The sequence below is a fragment of the Larimichthys crocea genome, chromosome XI (genome assembly GCF_000972845.2).
Source record: "Larimichthys crocea isolate SSNF chromosome XI, L_crocea_2.0, whole genome shotgun sequence".
Lineage (NCBI taxonomy): Eukaryota > Metazoa > Chordata > Actinopteri > Sciaenidae > Larimichthys > Larimichthys crocea.
In genome coordinates this window covers 11,055,366-11,073,492 of record NC_040021.1, presented here as the reverse complement: position 1 = coordinate 11,073,492, position 18,127 = coordinate 11,055,366, and the positions used below count along the sequence as shown (strand labels likewise).

General features: G+C 39.6%; 2 protein-coding genes across 6 annotated transcripts; both read right to left on the bottom strand.

Moving 5' to 3' along the window:
* Nucleotides 1–23: 23 nt before the first annotated feature.
* On the bottom strand, nt 24–7,894 carry abcd4 (ATP-binding cassette, sub-family D (ALD), member 4). 5 transcript variants are annotated; one of them, XM_010745355.3, is made up of 20 exons: nt 7,773–7,894; nt 7,493–7,533; nt 7,141–7,259; nt 6,703–6,830; nt 5,499–5,638; nt 5,221–5,337; nt 4,614–4,739; nt 4,257–4,307; nt 3,763–3,857; nt 3,520–3,641; nt 2,884–2,975; nt 2,666–2,755; nt 2,310–2,515; nt 1,863–1,954; nt 1,695–1,731; nt 1,295–1,344; nt 1,125–1,177; nt 951–1,027; nt 611–726; nt 24–463 (listed from the first exon to the last, which is right to left on the bottom strand). In XM_010745355.3, the coding sequence occupies exons 2-20, from the start codon at nt 7,531–7,533 to the stop codon at nt 356–358; spliced, it is 1,860 nt and encodes a 619-aa protein (XP_010743657.1). In that variant the 5' UTR covers nt 7,773–7,894; the 3' UTR covers nt 24–355. The 5 variants fall into 5 exon arrangements, with proteins under 5 accessions (XP_010743657.1, XP_027139889.1, XP_027139888.1 ...); XM_027284088.1 differs by having other exon boundaries at nt 7,493–7,538; nt 7,773–7,891; XM_027284087.1 differs by having other exon boundaries at nt 7,493–7,659; nt 7,773–7,890.
* Nucleotides 7,895–9,506: 1,612 nt separating this feature from the next.
* LOC104930546 (sphingosine-1-phosphate phosphatase 1) lies at nt 9,507–16,042 on the bottom strand. The gene is made up of 3 exons (XM_010745360.3): nt 15,057–16,042; nt 11,991–12,080; nt 9,507–11,377 (listed from the first exon to the last, which is right to left on the bottom strand). Exons 1-3 carry the CDS (start codon nt 15,726–15,728, stop codon nt 10,826–10,828), a joined length of 1,314 nt encoding a protein of 437 aa, XP_010743662.3. The 5' UTR covers nt 15,729–16,042; the 3' UTR covers nt 9,507–10,825.
* Between the last annotated feature and the right edge of the window lie 2,085 nt (nt 16,043–18,127).

The following is an 18,127-nucleotide window of genomic DNA, read 5'->3' as shown; positions in this document are numbered from 1 at the left end:
TGGTCACGATAGGTGAATTTATGTGTTTAATATATTTATTAGAATAATTACAAAGCCATCTAAAACATTTGTTTGGCAAAGTCTTTGGGTCTTTCACATTTTGGCTCAACCTCGTCTTTTTAGGAAAGATGTTGCACTCATACCCATTTTAATAACCTCGTATTCAACTGGTGAAAAATGTTATCCTGTGGACATGAATACATACATACATGAATACAAACTGGATGCGTATATATGGAGAAATTGAGTTTTATGGTACCTTGCTTAAGAGCACTTGTGTGTTACTAACTGAGGAATTCAGGAGTGTTTTTCTCTTCTCGTCTCCCACGCTGATACTTCCTGCACGTCCAGGATTTTAAAGACACGTGGTTTCTTCTCTGAGACTGAGGCTCCCGCTGCCTCCTTTTAGCTTAGTTAACTCCCACCGGCCTTCTCCACACAGTTTCAACTGGACATCGTGGTACTGTGAGAGACAGAAAGACACAGTTAATATACTCATCATAGATAACATAGATTCAGAGAAAGAGGGCGTAGGTGTTACAGTGGCCTCAGATGAATCTAAGCCACCCTTTCAGTTTCAAGCTGGTTGATACGTGTATGTTGAGCGTACCTTCTCCAGGCTTTTACGGTGTCCCAGACTGAGCAAAGTCATGCCCAGCTGTTTGCACGTTCTGTACAGCTGTGCTTCTGCCTCCTCCTCTAAAGCACTGGTGGCCTCATCCAACACTGCGAGGACAAGATGATACAAATCACTAGTTTAAACTCTGCTTGGGTCACCTCTAACACAAGATAACAACATGCAAATGTTTTTACGTCTGAAATGCTAAATTTAGGTTTTAAATCAAACACAGTGGGAGAGACAAACTCCCCTCAAAAGCGCTGTGTCAGAATCACAATCGATTCCTCAGATGCTTTAATGAATACATTAAAAGAAATCCAGAAAAACTCACCTGCATATTTGGGCTGCAGGTAGAAGAGTCGAGCAAAGCAGAGACGCTGCATTTCACCTGGAGACAGGACATCATACCTGTAGAGAGAAACGAGCATCAATATGTAGAAAGTTTGAGGGATAATAAGAATAACACACAATTTGTCAGTGTTTTCTTCTCCTTGTGTTCTCATACCAGTTCCAGTCCACTCTTTCATCCAGCCCGCCTGTTCGCTTCAGGAGACTGGACTGGAAGACACACAGAAGATTGATTTGAGATCAGTGGACGTTCAAATGTAGAATTATCTAATGAAGTATTTAAAATAATTTTTAAAAAGTACTATACTCTAAAATAAAGTCACTCACCACTCCAGCTAGTTCCAGGAACTGTATAATCCTGTCATCGTCCACGGACCCTGAAAAAGGAGCTCACAGTTCAGTCGATGCAAGAGGCAGCATCAAGAATGAAGACCAAGAAATTTAGATTTATATGAATATAAACGATGTACCGTACCTATATAAATCCCTCTACAGCTTCAATGGTATTATTATATTACTAAATGAGCCGCTGCGCCCTCATACACATAATACTGTTGTTACATTTGAAACATTTCTCTGACTTTCATTGTTAAACGTGGTACGTCAGTGTTCTAGCAGTCTAAATAACAAACAACATGTTACCTTGTTTTGTGCTTTTATTTTATATTCAGTTGTATGTTGCTACCAAAATAACTAACAGAGATTAAATGAATGTAAAATCTGATACCTGACTGAGGGTAAATATCCTTCAGTGGGTAGATCACCTGTTGGAGAAGAGTTCCCGTTAATCCTCATTCCATTGTTTTTGGCATATTTCAACACCTTGGCATCCATACAGATGTATTTTGACAAGTTTCAGGTTCTATAGAGAAACAACCCTTAAACAGACAGTGACCTGTTCACGCAGCGTGCCATCAGTCAGGTAAGGTTTCTGTGGCAGGAAGAGGGTTCCTCTGGGCCCGAAACATGTGGTCATCTGGACAAAACCTGAGGAGAGAGATGAGGTCATAAAGCTACTAATGTGTGCAGATATCACTAATCAAGTATTTACCTACAGTAGAACATGTACCAGAGCTGCTGCAAAATTTGAATCCTCTCACCCCCCTCAGAAATACGCCTGAATACTTCAGTGATCACCTCTTGGTAAATTAAAGTCTCTTGCCAATATGTCGACATATCAATGGATCTTTACAACATACAGATGTGCACATTATATTTTGAAATACAGCCACAGGTCATTATTGCAGTCCAGGCTTGTCAGGATCCACTGCACGTTTTCATTAATAGCTTTCTGTCATAAAATTGATTAAAAAATAATCAAACAGTCTCGCTGCTCTCTCACCGCTGTGTGCCTCCCAGAGTCGGTTGAGGACCCTCAGTAGTGACGTCTTGCCGGTTCCTGTGTTCCCCACCACCAGTAGATGTGTCCCCTGACTGATTTTCAGACTCAGATCTTCAACCAGGAGCTGGTCTGAGTAAGGAGATTTGTATGAAAGATGGTCCAGGATAAAGGCGGTGTCCACGGGGCCTGCATGGACATTGAAGTCACTGTGTGGAGAAAGAACATTTAGAGGCTGAAAAGCTTTGTTATGTGCACTTCATATACATCTTCTTTGCTCTTTATTTGTCTTTTTTTTATGTAACTGTAGCCATGTGTGGATTATTTCAACATTCAGAACTAGTTTGCAGCAGAGAAACCTGTCAAAGTCGTAGCTTTCTCCTGATGCTGGGTCATAGTCACACTGTGTGCGTAGGACGTCATCCATCACCTCCCTCAGCTCTCCAATCCTGACCACAAAAGACACACACCACACCACACACACACAGATTTGTTGATGGAAAACTGGGTGGCATGCACAAACGCTGCGGTCATCATCTGTCCTCCAGGAAGTGATTTTAAGTATGCAGTGTGATACCTGTGGGTGTATCCAGCCACATCTGACAGAGTGGTTGACAGGTCTATTAGCTGCGTGAAGCCATTTATCAAGTAGATGCAGACAAAGGCGTTCTGAATATGAACAAGGAGAAGGAGAGCAAGAGAGCGGAGAGTAAATAAGAGACAAGAGTGCTAAAAAGAATAACAGAGAACAAAAAGACACTGGACCACAGCATGAACAACAGAAAAGAAGAATTTAATAGCAGGGCTACAATAATATTTCACCAGTGTAGTGCTAGTGAGATCTCTAACATGCATTTGAAGTCATGAATGTAGGACACTTATCCTGAGAGAAAGTGTTTGCTGCCATCTAGTGCTTGGATTAGCAACATACATCTGTTCTGTGACTGCAAACCTTTTTATCCATCTGGCATCTCTCAAAATAAACTTTTGATTTGACATTGTGATTTGCAATTTAGCTTAAACGAGTTCACGTGTTTCTGTGTCACCACTTCATTGACTGAAACTGGGACAAGAAACACTTCTACTGCCTGTATAAAATAAAAAAGATGAATTGTTTTTATGTCTGCAGATACATTTTTAAGAGGTTTTATTTTTGTGTGTGAATAAAGTTGTGAGAAGTAGGGAAAGGGGGTGGAAAAAAAACCATGCCTACCTTACTGATGAGTGCACTGAGCTCACCTGGAGTGAGACCGTCATAGACGCCAGTGAAGATGGGAATGGCGATTATGATGTAGCTGAGGAAACCGCCAACGTAGTCAAAGGTGTTTACCCCGACTGAGAGAATGAGAGAAGACAGGTTAGAAGTTAACTCTACTGGTTTAATCAGAGCACTCAATGGATGATGATGATTGGTCAGTGGGTGAGCGATGTGATGCGATGTTCAGGATGTTCTTACTATAAAGCCAGAGCTCTTTGTTTATTAGACTCTTCTGAGTTTGCAGCAGAGCCTGCAGTCTTCGATTGGTCCTCATGTGCTCCACTTTACCAGCTCTAAAAAAAAAGAAAAAAAATTATAATAAATCGGGGTGTCAGAGCAGTTTAGATAGTGACAGATACTGTTAAAAACAGGAAAGCACATCAAGTACAGTTTCCATGTAAGCTGTCTAATGTTTATGAAAAGGCGTTTACGTTTCAACAATCTTTTATTTTGGGGGGTTTCTGACGGTTACAGCTGAAGACTGACAGGAAAGTAAGGAGAGAGAGAGAGAGACAACACACACACAGGAGGATGACATGCAGCAAAGAGAGGCAAGGCCCAAGCCTTTCTGCATGGGGTACATGCTCCACCACAGTGCTCCCCGTTCTAACAATCTCTGCATTCACAGTAGAAACAGTAAAATAAATGAGAATCCCTGGTTGACCCTGATATATAAATCTCTTGTGCCTCACCTGTAAAAAGCTGCAGACTCTGCATTGACACGGATCTGCATGTGCTTGAATCTGGAGATACAAAAAAAAAAAAAAAACAACGTTTTCACTTTTAAGCAACGCAATTTAACATTTAACACAGTTTCCATCCAACTGTTTATTTTCTCTACAGTTAAAGGTTATCTTTTGTAGCTGACACATATCCTGTGTTATTTCCCAAGAGGATAAAGGCACTTGACCAACTTCCTCTTAACAAAGGACTGACTTCCTTGACAGTTAACATGGAAAACATCAAATAAAGCTGAAAAACATTCAAACATATGCACACACTTGTGTGTTCGACGCTTCATACGCCACGACTCACAAACTGAAAGTTACCTGAAGTCACCCTCCAGTTTTTCTTGCTCAAACAGAGTCGAAACAATCGGCCCCATTAGGATTTTATTGGCAATGGTCCCAATCACAAAGTAGCCAAAGATACTCACAGGACCGATCCAGCCGGTGCTGCAGAAACACACAAGGCAGTTTCAGGGAGCTTTACAACAACACAAGAAAAACAAGAGGAACGAAAACACAGTGACAGTGAATTCATTTGAATCAAATTAAATACTCGAAGCATACAAAATATAATATTTAAAAGATTACAGTCTCACATCTCACAAGTTTAGACTTGCAGCAGACTTTTCAAGTTAAACAGATTAAATTGTCTTTTTCCTGTTTTTGTCTCTGTCAGACCTGCTGTCTGTCCAAAACACTGTCCACAGATAAAGAGTGCATCGGATGGATAAAAATGATACGATATATATATACTTATATATCTTTTTCAAGCACAAATGTTGGCAAATACGGCTGTAACAATGTGATACTTTAGCACAGTGTGTGTTTCTCAGATGATGCTTTACAGTCAAATTCAGAGTATAACTATAGTATATAGTATGAGTGTGTATGGTGCGTCACACGTTGCCACAGTACTCGACATACTCACCTGTAAAAGCAGTGGTAGGTGTAGTAAGTTAGTGTGAACGGTGACACAATCAAACGGCTGGCCATGGTACTCATCTGCTTACACAACCTCTCCGCGTCCTGACTGATTCTCTGGTCTCTGCAAGTTAGAAAACAAACCAAATTCAATTATTCCCCCTTTATGCTGATGTTTAATAACAGCCACATGATCTTCAGATGCTACGCCAAGTACAGATTTGTAAATGGAGATGAATTTAAATTGCATTTGTGTCTACAAAGCGGAAAACCATTAAAGCTTACGGGTTGTCTATGTCTTCTCTGAGTACATTGAGTGTATAATAGACTCGGCCCTGGAAGTAGGCTGTATGGAGGTTCTCGGTTAGCGTCTTCCTCCAGCTAACATACATCTGATTGCAAATGTACTGGTCAACACTTTTCAGCTGGGAGAGAGAGGGAGAGAGAAAAAACAGGGACGATAAACAACAATTATATGACGTAACAACAAGAGTCAAACAGCTGCTTATGGACTATGTGTTGCCTCTGAATAAACTCAGTATGGTGATAGGTGTTTGCAGTTTCTCAGGTTAAAAATGAAACTATCAAGATTAAGTGTGCGCAGGCTGTAAAACCAACAGGTCAGGCTGCCCTGACCTTGAAAAGTCGCTACTGTCGATGATAGCAGTGATGTAAAAAAAAAAAACATGTCAATAAAATCTAGATATAAAATGTATTTTGTTTCAGTGCACATCTAAATGCGTCTCTAGACAGATAATGTACAGTGTTGGGAAAATAGCATTTGTTATGATACCAGTAATGTATTTTAATGACATAAATTTTCCTTTAATGGTAATAAGACTCACACTGTGTCTCAATGATCGACTTTCAGTGCAGTCATCTTTCAAGATATGTCGTAATATGCAGTGGAAAAGTAAACTATGATAAGGAAGGTAACCCTAAACCACAAACCAAAAAAAAAAAAAAAAAAAAAAAAAAAAAAAGGCACAGACAGTAAATCAAGATTTTTTTAAGAAGATGACATGATAATGAATAAACCTTTAGATCAATATTATATGTGGAGTTATTTAACCTGGAGTTTTGATTAAATATATCTGTGTCATGATTTGTGTCCTACACAAAGAGTATGTGTATTATTTAAGCTATATATATTTGATTACTGTTTTAAAGTTACATAGAAAACTGTGTAGAATGCAGAATCTAGAAATACTCATCTAAAAGTAAAAGTACTGATACATTTACCAGTACTGTAAGTCTGCAGACGAAGCAGAAGCAGAGCTGAGCACAAAGGGAAATGATAAGGGAGACATACAGCTGAGTTTGCGCGTGTGAAGAGTAAAACTGTTAAAAGATTCAAATTCCAAGTGCAGCAAAATCATAAGAAAGACCTCCAGGGTGTTGGACTCTTGGTACTTTTAGTATTATTTGGCTTTACTATTATTAGTAGGTACGTCAGCTTCTGCCGTCCTCCACAGCTTCTTGAACTTACTGTGGAGTTGAGCAAAATGAGCACCATAGCTGTGCCCACCAGGCTCTTGAAGCCGGAGTGATCTTTGTCAGCCAGCACGTTGTAGAAGTGGCTGGGGAGGACACCCACTTGGTAAATGATCAGCTGCTCTGAGGGCACGGGAAAAAAAAAAAAAAAGATGTGTTAGCGCATTGCTGGGAGACAGTTCAAACAGAGTCTCGTAAAAAGAGATGGTAGGAAAATTAGGCAACACTGCGAGCTAAAGTTCAGCTAGGAAAGAAAATACATACTATGCAGTGTGGTCTTATCTGAGGTGTAGTTTTACAATGCTACAAAAGGCAGGCAGCGAATGTGTCTCATGATGACATGAACGACAGGGTTACATGTTATTAACAGTCATTGATTTCCGCCTTATATCTATCATACCTCGCCTCTTACACAAACAGCTCCAGGAGTTACCTGTCAGGGTGACAGCGAGCAGCGTGCCAAACATCAGAGCACTTTGGCTGGTCCATGATGGGAACAGGACTTTCTGGATCCTGCAGAACCTCTGCACAAACTTCCAGTCTAATTGAGGTCTGAAGTTATGCAAAAAAAAAAGAGAGATTACATTAGTAAATTGCAACAATCTCATCAACTGACATCCTGTGTTCACATATGCATGAAAGGTTAGATTGTGTCATTTCATCTCATAATGCTTTTACACAGGTTGAATGATGTAAACTAATTACAAAATAAAAGCACGTTAGTTCAATTAGCAGAGGAATGACACAAAACCTTTCTGTTCAGGTGAGCTCAGCTTCAGTCTTACCTTTTTGTCCCTCTGCCACTCGACTTTTCCAAACGAGGCATCTGCACTTGGGCAGCAGGGGACGAATATTTAACTTTAAATGATAATAAACTTTACATGTGTCTTGTTTTGACTTGTGAATATGAAGCAGCAGAGAAGCCAACTGTAAAATAACCGACCGCCTCGAGCTGCCGAAGACAAACGGCTAACAGTTACAACGGTTAGTTTGAGCCAGTTTAGAAGAATGACGAACAGACTTCTACAAAAATATGCAAAATAAACACGCTATTTATTAATTTACCTGCTATACTGATGAGCCTAAATGTTGTCTAACCGTGCATTACACCGATATCACAGCCCTCCGCTCACGTGAAGTCACACACGGTATTCTGTACCGGTGGTTTCGAGTCGGTAAAAAATAAAAGTCCGGATGTCCGGTTTAATGTACTCTGATTTTTTTCAAAATAAAAGCTTAAAACTAGATTTTGTTGGGGTTTCCGGTGCAATAAAAAAAAAGTTTTGTTCATGAAGTTAAAAGTAAACTCCTCTAGTGGTGAAAATAGTTTTCACATGATTTTTTCTTTTGCACTATTCACATTGTCTATCTCACTGTATAATACAGTATAGGGGGGCAAAGTTAGGACAATTCCAAGGGCCCACGACTGACAGGGGCTCCAAAAAATAAGTAAACACCAATATAAAACTATTAAACCATCATCATTCAGTATATATATTTCAAATATAAAAATGAAATTAATTATCTCTTTGTCTTTACGTGTTTTGGGCAGTAAAATCTAAATAAAAATGGCCTTTAGCACATTTTTATGGTGGCTTTTAATCTTGCATCAAATAGTGATCTGCACCACATACTGTATGCAGACTTGCATGCATGTACAAATCACCAGCAGTAAATATTGTGTTAGTACTAGTATTGAACTACAAGACGCAAAACAGTTGCAAGCCTTTAATTAGAGTTATGTAAAGCTTTTGATGGGATAGTTAAGTCCTAGAGATGTGGTGACAACAGCTGCGCAGAGGGGGCCCAATTTAATTTTTTTCTTTTTAGCTGCTACATTTCTGTAAATAAGTCACAATTTTATCCTGTTTCTGTTTCTTTTTATATTTTACTCTATTTTATATATACTTTATATTTATTACCTTGTCTTCTGTTTTTATTTTGTGCCTTGCAACAAAAGTTCGCACAAATGTACTTTGTGAATGTACAGTTGAATAACAATAAAAGTCTTTTGTATTTTCTTTTATTTTTTATCTTTGCAAAAAAAAATCATAATAAAAATAAAATAATGCACCGTTTCATTGCACATTCCCATTCAGTGTAATAAAATTGTTTTTATCCTTGTCTATACATACAGATATATATATAACAAGGATTTCTAATATATATATCTCAGTTTAGTCTGTTTCTGTGTGCTGTAGTAACTTTTTCAATAAGAGCCGCACCTGGACAACCACAGTGAGAAGCAAAAAGAAGGCCCATATAATAGAAGGGTATTGTGGTTTCATAGGAGTTGGCCTGCTTGGAGATACTTGAAAGGTTTGAAAATAGAACTTGAATAAAACCTTATTATTAAACAATTATGGGAAAACAAGTTCTTACCAGTCACACTTGGCATCGCTGCTGAAATGTTGACAACAGCTTAAACCTTTCATTAAATGTATAATGGTACAAGATTGCTTATTGATTGATTGACTGTGGGAGAGTCAGGCCTTGTGTTGACCTCTGTTGATTCTTTATATTTAAATGTCCAAAGAAGACCTGTGATTAGACATGTGGATGATAATCAGATAAAAAGACCTAAAATCTTATCTAAGTTGTTCAAAGGTTAAGCATGAGCATGAGTGTGGTATTTGGGTACAGAGTCAAACACATGACTCAGTTTGTCAAAGAAGGAACTGAGATTACATCAAAAACAGAAAACACACTGGTCTTAAAATCTCACATGATTGATTTTCTGTTTTCTGATATTTCAATACAAGAAATCCAAATAAAAAACCTTTTTTTTTCTTTTTTGGAATATTTTATTGTCCTTGTTTCCATATTTTTTCCAAAGTTTACAGTCGATGCATATTTAACAGAAAAAAAAAGCTGAATGGATGGTAATAATAGACCTATAAATACTCTGTACTTATGATACAAGTATAAATGCTCAACCATTAATATTCTTACATGGATATTTGAATATTACAGCAGCAAATAAACAATTAAAACATAGCAACAAGTGTTTTTAATACTGTAGATTAAGGGCAGCAGAAATGTCTCTATAATTCTTAGAAATCAAGTATTTAAAATAAAGATTGATTTTTTTCTTCCCTTAACAATTTAGCTCTAGTTAGTTAAGATGGCAAAATACTTTATCAAAAATATCTATTATTTTTCATTTTATGCTTTTAAATGATTATTCAGAGTACTTAACTTACATTTGGATCAAAATTACAAACACACAAAAATGTACAAAGGAGGGAAAATGTTGACTGTGGTAATGTAGAAAAACTGTAATGACACAACACACCTGTTTAAAGAGGAGAAAAAAACAAAACGCTTACATTTAAATAGAACTCGTGTAACCAACGACACCTGTGTGCTAAAATACTTCCAGTATTTTAGTGCTTCCAGGCTGATTTGATTCAAACACGGCAACAAAAGAAAAGTGGCTTCACACATTACTGATTCATAGTTTGGCTTATTCTTCTCCAATAACACATTACTATATATTTGGAAATGTACAATAGATTCTTCACTAATGAATGCACACATCATTACAGTACATCCGATAGATTCTGTACTTGCAAAGTTCCAGTTAACCACAGATGGATATTAAAGGGTAAGACTGGTGTTATATGTTATTGTTATTGTCAACAAATCCCAAGAGAAGACTCAAGCTACCGATGCTTCAGTCCATTTTGCTAACACTTGCTGGCTTCCTCCGGACTCTGTGGCCTCTGGGCCTCAAGCCGATCGGTAAATTCTTAAAGACGGGTCACAAATATATTATAAATTATTGTCTGGCACTGTGTGTTTCAGCCATTTATACTCAGGAGCTGAGGAGCAGTGTCTGTTATGTTCATCATAATGAAGGAACATGTCACTCAGTCCATCAGTGCAGCTCGTTGATGTCTTTTTTTTTTTTTTTTTAAATAGTTGACAACTGAGCTCTATGAGCAGAGGCAATATTCATTGACAATACAAAAACAATATAGAATATCACCATAATTATCCTTTAAATTCAGTTTCAGAAACGAGGAGACTTAACTCAGCAGCATGTTTCCAAGTGCCGTTTGCCTTCAACATGCAGGTGAGCATGTCAGCAGTAAATGACAGTTTGCACACAACACTCAGGCAAGGTTAAGGATCCTAAAGAGGAGAGGCACTACACAGACGCAACTGAAACCGACAACACTGTAGACGATGTAGCGGTACGGCAACTCTACTTTCATGTGTTGCCTTGCCTGTCTCACGTCATCTGAAGGCAGCCCGAACAGTCGACATAGGAAGGGAATAGTCACTGCTTTCATAATCATTCTCGTGACGAGGAGGACAGCGACTCCGATGAGGAAGCGCAGCAGGGAGAGAAACACCAAGCTAGTGCTGATTGATGGGAAAGTTAGAGGAAGTGAGGACAGCGGTGGATCCATCAGCAGTCCCAGCTGATAGTTCACGTGGGTAGCCAGAGCGGCTCCTGCCCCAGTGCCCAGAGCCTGAGCTGTATCACCGCGAGAAGTGCTCCAGGAATCCAGAGAGAAAGCCACAAGTCCCAGGCTCACATGTGACACGATAATCACAAGTGGAGCGTAGTGGCCCATCATGTAGAAGCTGTCGATCTTGTCCAGGATTGGATGGAAGAAGGCCAAAATAAGAAGGCTGTACAGGAAGCCAGTGATCACCTCCTGCAACACAAGGTCATTCATTGTTGTAAACCAGGAGTACGCATTATGAAAGCCACTTTCATCAGTGTTAATATTGTTTAATAGTCTTGAATCGTAAGTTCAAAGAAAATGTACTCTGACATTTTTAAAGCTGCATCAACACCCTGAAAATAATACAAACATAGTCTAAGCTCTTTCATCATCGCTTTCTTTATCACCTTATCTACAAGCTTAGTGAATCATAAATTTTAAGCTCCTGTGTAAGTTATAAACATGAAAAATGGCAAAATGTATGTTATGCACATGTAAAACGTGCACACGTGATTTCAAAGATGAAAACAGAATCAGAATCAGAAATACTTTAATAATCCCAGGGGGAAATTATTTTAGTTACAATACTCCATTAAATAATACTACAATACTACTACACTACTACTACTACACTACTACTACTACTACACTACATTAAATAAATACTGTATGTAAACCTGTAAAAACGGTGCATGCAATAATGATAATATAAAAATCAATGACACAGTTGAAGGATGCCGTGCTTTGGGTTTTGCTGTTTGTTGTAAGATTTTCCACCAAGCTGAGATAGACCTCATTCATATTATTTATTTAATGTACTTACAAGAATAGAGTGCATCCCCATGTAGACTCTGCTCACACACACCAGGACGCTCCAGCTGAGAGCCACACCAAATCCAAAGAGGAAGGGGTACTAGGAGAGAGAGAGAGAGCATAAAGACAGTGTGTTAAAAAATGGTAAATATTAAAAAGATCATAATTTTATGAAACAAAAAAAAGAGCCTCTTCAGCTTCTTCAGCATTCATGGACCCATTTTGCAGAACTACATCCTGCTGACCATGACCACAACAAAAGCGTATGCATGACGTCATCCACAGGTTTCTCAAGAGCCATTTTGAAGCTCAAAATCTGTGGCTCTTGCTGCCGCCAAGATGGCACTCCTGCCTCCTGGTTGATCTAAATCGGCAAAGACGTGGGTAATCGGCGGACCTGAGGTGGTCCAAATGACACCTGGGTGCTCAAACAAGTCATCTGTAACAGCACCCATCTGCCAATCAAAGAGGCCACGCTGTTAATTATGCATAACTTTAAGTCTTAATATGATTTGAGCGGGAAGTTAAATAGAAATTCAGTACAGTTGTCATGTCATTTTAATATGAGGGTTTATGGAGAACTGCAGTTTTTGGCACTTCTGCATCGGCTTCACTTCACAGACACGGAGATTGCTGCTTGTAACAAACCAAGTATTTGTAAAGTTAATTACTTATTATCATTCTGACCTGATGATGGCACTAGATAAATGATTTGCTGATCAACAAGGTTATTACAGTTCATCTTGAGGTGGACGTGAACATCTGTACCAAATGTACACTCAGTTATCCAGATATTTCACAAAACCATCTTCATGGTGGTGCTTGAATTATAATCATTGGATTACAACGTCATTAGGATTTATGATATCTACTCTAATTTCATGTAAGCCAAACCCAGAGTTGTGGATATATTTGACTACGGACCAAAAGAGGTTGAGCTAACAACGCTTTGAATCTTCCTCCTGTCCTTGACCCCATTTATAATCCAACTGCATCTTATCTTTTGTAACCTTTTTAACCTCCTTCTAAGAAATGTTTCATGTCCTTAACCTTCGAATCGATCTGTGAACTTGATGACACCAAAGAAGTTTAAGCAGTTCAGACTGTTCTCAGAAAATCTTGGCTTTGTCTCTAAGCTTGTAAGGACATTAAAACATTTAAAAGGGCACAGTAATGTGAGAGATGCACCTCTTTTAAAGATTAAAAGTGCACAAGATGCAGAGTCACGGTGATTTTGAGATAACTAAAGAATTTCAAGATACAGGATGTATTTGTGCTCTAACAAAAGGACAGGAATGCATTGTTTAAATTTAGAGTTGAACTTTTGAAGAAACTAAACTTTATTATATGCAGCCTGGCTCAGCCATGGACAGAGACGACTAAACTATGTATCATTTCTGAGTTTTTGTATTAAATTTGCGTGCCTGTGTCTCAGTCCAAACAACTAAAGATGAATACATTTGGCATCGTCGTCTTTTCAGTCAGTAGATTCACTGCCACCCTTCATTATTTATCTCTTTGCACAACCATGGTGGCGGGTAAATCCAAACTGTCACAGCCCTATCAGTGAAAAAGTCTCACTGCTTCGAGCGCACTGACCTGGTTGATATTACAATACACTTTGTTAACTCTCCAGCCCCCTTTCTGCTATCTCAACCAGAATAAACAGTCACGGGAGAAGTCAAATTCTCTCCTCCCTGACTGTCGTAACTGGATACTTTACATGCCTCCGAATCACATTCACTGGCTCCGCATCTCTCTCTGACAACAGTGAGTCTCTGTTTATCTGAAAAACAGAGCTACCTTTTCACTCCTCACCTGTGCTTCTCTGACACACCCTGTCCTGTCCTGCCGTATCTTGACAGTCTGTTCCAACAGAGGAATGCTTGTTATCTTCATTTGACACCGAGAAACAACGCATTAATCGTGATTTAAAAGGCTGGTGGTGCTTTTTTCTTTCCTTTGGCCTCACTGGTGCTGAGAGGCCACGAGGGGAAACAGGTGGTAAGGCAGGTGCCCCGTGTGTTCCTCAGAGCTCTGGTCTTTTTTATTTAGATTTCACCTCAACAAACAAATGCACTGAAAGATGTCGGATGTGGAAATTTGTTGCAAAGTTCTCAACATTTTTAAACTGTGGCTCTTGGTGCTCTTGAATGTCTGGCCATCTTCCCTGTGGGTATCAAAACATGTTCATATCCGGTGGATCAAGGATAGATGACTGAGTTCAACGTGAAGAAGAAGAGCGCTGTGATATTTCTTGATTTAGATGCATCAGGCTAATCTGTAGCACATTTCCATAATGTGTACTGCCCCAGAGTTGGATTAAGACACTAAAACGAGCTGCAGGCACTAGTGAACCCTTGTTCCTTCCACTCTTGTGCATCCATTGTGTTTGTATCCTGCTGCGTTTATAACCTTTTAAGACCGGATGCAACATTTGTGTGTTTTAAGTACCCACGTAGGCATGAGGGATACTCTCCTGGGGTGTAGTGTGTTCATGTAATTTAACACAGATATGGACATAATGCAGAAAGCAGCTGTGAGTCGAGGGTTTCCAGAGTGGCGCTTACATGAATAAAAACGTTTTTAGGGCATAAAACATCAACCTTTAGGGGAAAGAAGTGCTGCTTCACGCACGAGAGTTTGAGTGTTTCAAGAGCTGGAGTTCAAGATTATTTTTATGATTATCTGTTAATTATTAGCCGTTAATGACTTTACTGATTGATTGTTAGTTAGTCCATAAAATGTCAGAAGAAAGTGACGAAAGCCTACCACGGTTTCTCTAAATCCTAAACTGACATATTAGGATTGTTTAGCAGGAGTTTAAACCCCAGAGAAAATCTGTTTTCTATCATGGCAGACCAAAAAACAAACAAAGAAAACAGGAACCAGTGCATTTCATGGACATTTTTACTTTAAATGAAAGAAATTAAAATAGTTTGTATCAATCTACTGATCAATGACAACAAACTAACTTCCAAACAGTGAAGCTTTGGTGTCTTTGAGGTGCCCCCACTGATTGGCATGTCTATTTTCTGCACCCCAACACCTGATCCACCTGTATGTGTGCGCTCACCTGCCACCGTCCGTAGGTCAGCATGAACAGACAGAAAGGTATGGCTGTCCCCGTCATGGCGTGTGTGGACGGCATGCTGTACTCGGAGTTGTAGAAGACCTCCACCTTCACCACAGGAGGGGACGCCGGTCGGGACCAGCGGACCATGTCCTTGGTGGACTGACCCACGAACAGGTTCCAGGCCCAGACCACGATGAGTCTGCGGCTGACCAGGGCGTCGATGTTCCAGAAGACGAAGGGGAAGAAGATGATGAAGAACATCTCGTTGCCCAGCTCGGTCCCAAACGTGAATAGGTAGAAGAGGAACTTGTTGTGGATCAGAAACTCTTGACCCACGTCTCCGGTCAGGGAGTTCCTCCGGAGGGGTTTCGCCCTGGCGGTGTCTGGGTCGGATGCGCCACCAGGCGCGGCGGCGTTATCGCCCTGCATCCCGTTAACCTGCGCTCCGGTGGCATCCCCGGTTGCTCCATTGCCAACACTGATCTCCGAGCTTTGTTGGACCCTCTTCCTCAGCCCGGTGCCGTCCTGCTCCGGCTGTCCGCAGTCCGGTTTGCTCGTCTTAACCGGAAACGTCCCTTTAACGCCGCAGAAATTTTGAAACCTCGCGACATGGCAGGGCTCCTGGAGGTACTTACACATCTGCACGAAAGTCTTCACGAAGTCGTTGGCCATGGTTTGAGAGAAGTGTGGGGTTCAGAAACAGGAAGCTCTGCTCTGTGGGGAGCAGCTTACAGAGGAGCGGAGCTCGGCGGCCGCTGCATTGAAATGAAGACTGACCTAATGGACAGCTCACGGACTGCTACCTGCGCTCACTACACAGACCTTGTACACCGGCGTGGAGGTATCGGACGACAGCATCCAAAGTCCGCCACAGTTAACCATTACTTCACGGTATATCCCGACACACGGAGCCCACGGTAACTGCGTCAGGTCCCGTTGTCTCTCTTCCTCATTGGACTTCAAATGAGTCGAAAAACGTCCGAAGATGTTCAACCACTGCCCCTGATGGAGGTGTAATGAATTACACAGTGTGGACAGGGGTCTTCAACCAGGGGGTCTTCAACCAGGGGGTCGTGACCCCTGGTTAAAGACCCGAACCCCCCCAACTACTCGCAGGCCGCTGCTCTGCCCATCACTCCACCATCTCTCTCTTTGTGTTGTGATGATGATGGATTAATAATAATAAATAATTACTAATAATCATAACAATAACACTAATAATAATAATAATGAATAAAGTATCTCTTCTTCTTCTAATATGCAATAATAAGCTACTTTTTTCTCTTTTTTTAAAAGATATTTTTTGGCCTTTTCAAGTTTATTGAATAGAGACAGCTGAAGAGTGACAGGAATGTGGGGAGAGAGAGAGAGAGATGGGGAATGACATGTAGCAAAGGGCCGCAGGTCGAATTCGAACCCTGCAAGGACTGAGCCTTTGTACATGCTCTACCAACTGAGCTAATCGACAGCCCGTAATAAGCTACTTTTGACAAAAACTATTTACAAAATAAATTATTCCATTATGCGTGGACTTTTTTTTTTAATGACCAAGTATATAAATAGGTTAATAAGGTGAAATAAAGGGTGAATAAGGTAAATATGAAAGTTATCATAAGCCAGGCTTAAAATGTGACACATTTTAAAAAATGAATTACATGTGGGGGTCCCTGTTCTGTTTGTCTACCATCCAAGGGGTCCTTAGGCAGATAAAGGTTGAAGACTCCTGTAGTAGTGGATATGTTCAGGTATTTGTCTTAAAGGTCCAGTGTCTAAGATCGGTGACCTCTGTTTTCAGAATAAGGCAGACCTATTGTTTTTGATACTTAGGTGAAGGTGACGTGAGGGGACTGCAGTGCGGCGATTACACCACTGGATGCAACTAAATTCTACACACCAGACCTTTAAATTAAAATTAAAATTAAAATACCACATTAAAAAAATAAAACTACTGCATTTCACTCAAGTACAGAAGTATTATGAGTTCATTTTTAATATAAAAAGAAAAAGTACTCATATTCAGAATGCTCAAGCTTGATAGTTTTCTATTTTCTGAAGATCTTAGCACAGGTTTAATTTCTCTGCGCTTACTTAATTCACTAAATTCACATTGATCTCATAGGTGAAATTTGTTTAATGTATATTTAATCTATCTATCTAAGCAGAAACCTGCATGGCTGACATTTATGTTAAGATGTTCATGTTCATCTCAAGATGATCTGTAATAACCTTGTTGATCTTATCGTTAACTTTTTATCTAGTGCCTTCATCAGGTCAAAATGATAGTAAGTACTTAACCAATAAATAGTTTTTGACAAGCAGCAACCTCCGTGGCTGTGAAGTGAAGCCAATGCGGTGCAGTGAAGTGCCAAAGACCGCAGTTCCTCGAATCCACTTAAGGCTGGCTATAAAACGAGTTACCGTCCATAAGCCCCCATGTTAAAATGTCACTTCACAGCAGAAATAAACATATTTACAGCCTGGTACAAAAAACATTTTGGTCTGTATAGCTGTATTTCCCCATTTATGACAACTGCACTGAGGGTGAATTTTTATATAAATCTCCTGTTTAAATTATATTAAGGCTTAAAATGATGCTGAATTAACAACATGGCCACTTTGATTGGCAGGTGGGTTCCCTTACAAATGGCTTGTTTGTGCACCCAGGCTTCATTCAGCCCACCTCAGGTCCACCAACAATCCAAGTCTTTGCCGAATTTTAGATTATTATAATAATAATAATGATAACAATAGCATGTAGCATGAGTGTTGTAATTTAGTGGAGTACTGTAGCATAAAATAGAAATAATAAAAATAAATGACATTTAAAAACTGTAAATGTTCTTAGTTACTTTGAATTCACTTTAATTTACCTCTATTCCCCGTCTATGCTTCCATACATTGAAGTCATATCAATATAAAAAATATAAGAGGGCCAGTCCATGTATACGTATGAGAAATCAAAAGACAATAACACTAGAACAGCACCGGGAAATCAATGGGGTTTCCTTCAAAATAAAAGTATCAAATTTTGTGTGTTTTTTATTTTTTTTAAGACTATGTATTATATGTAA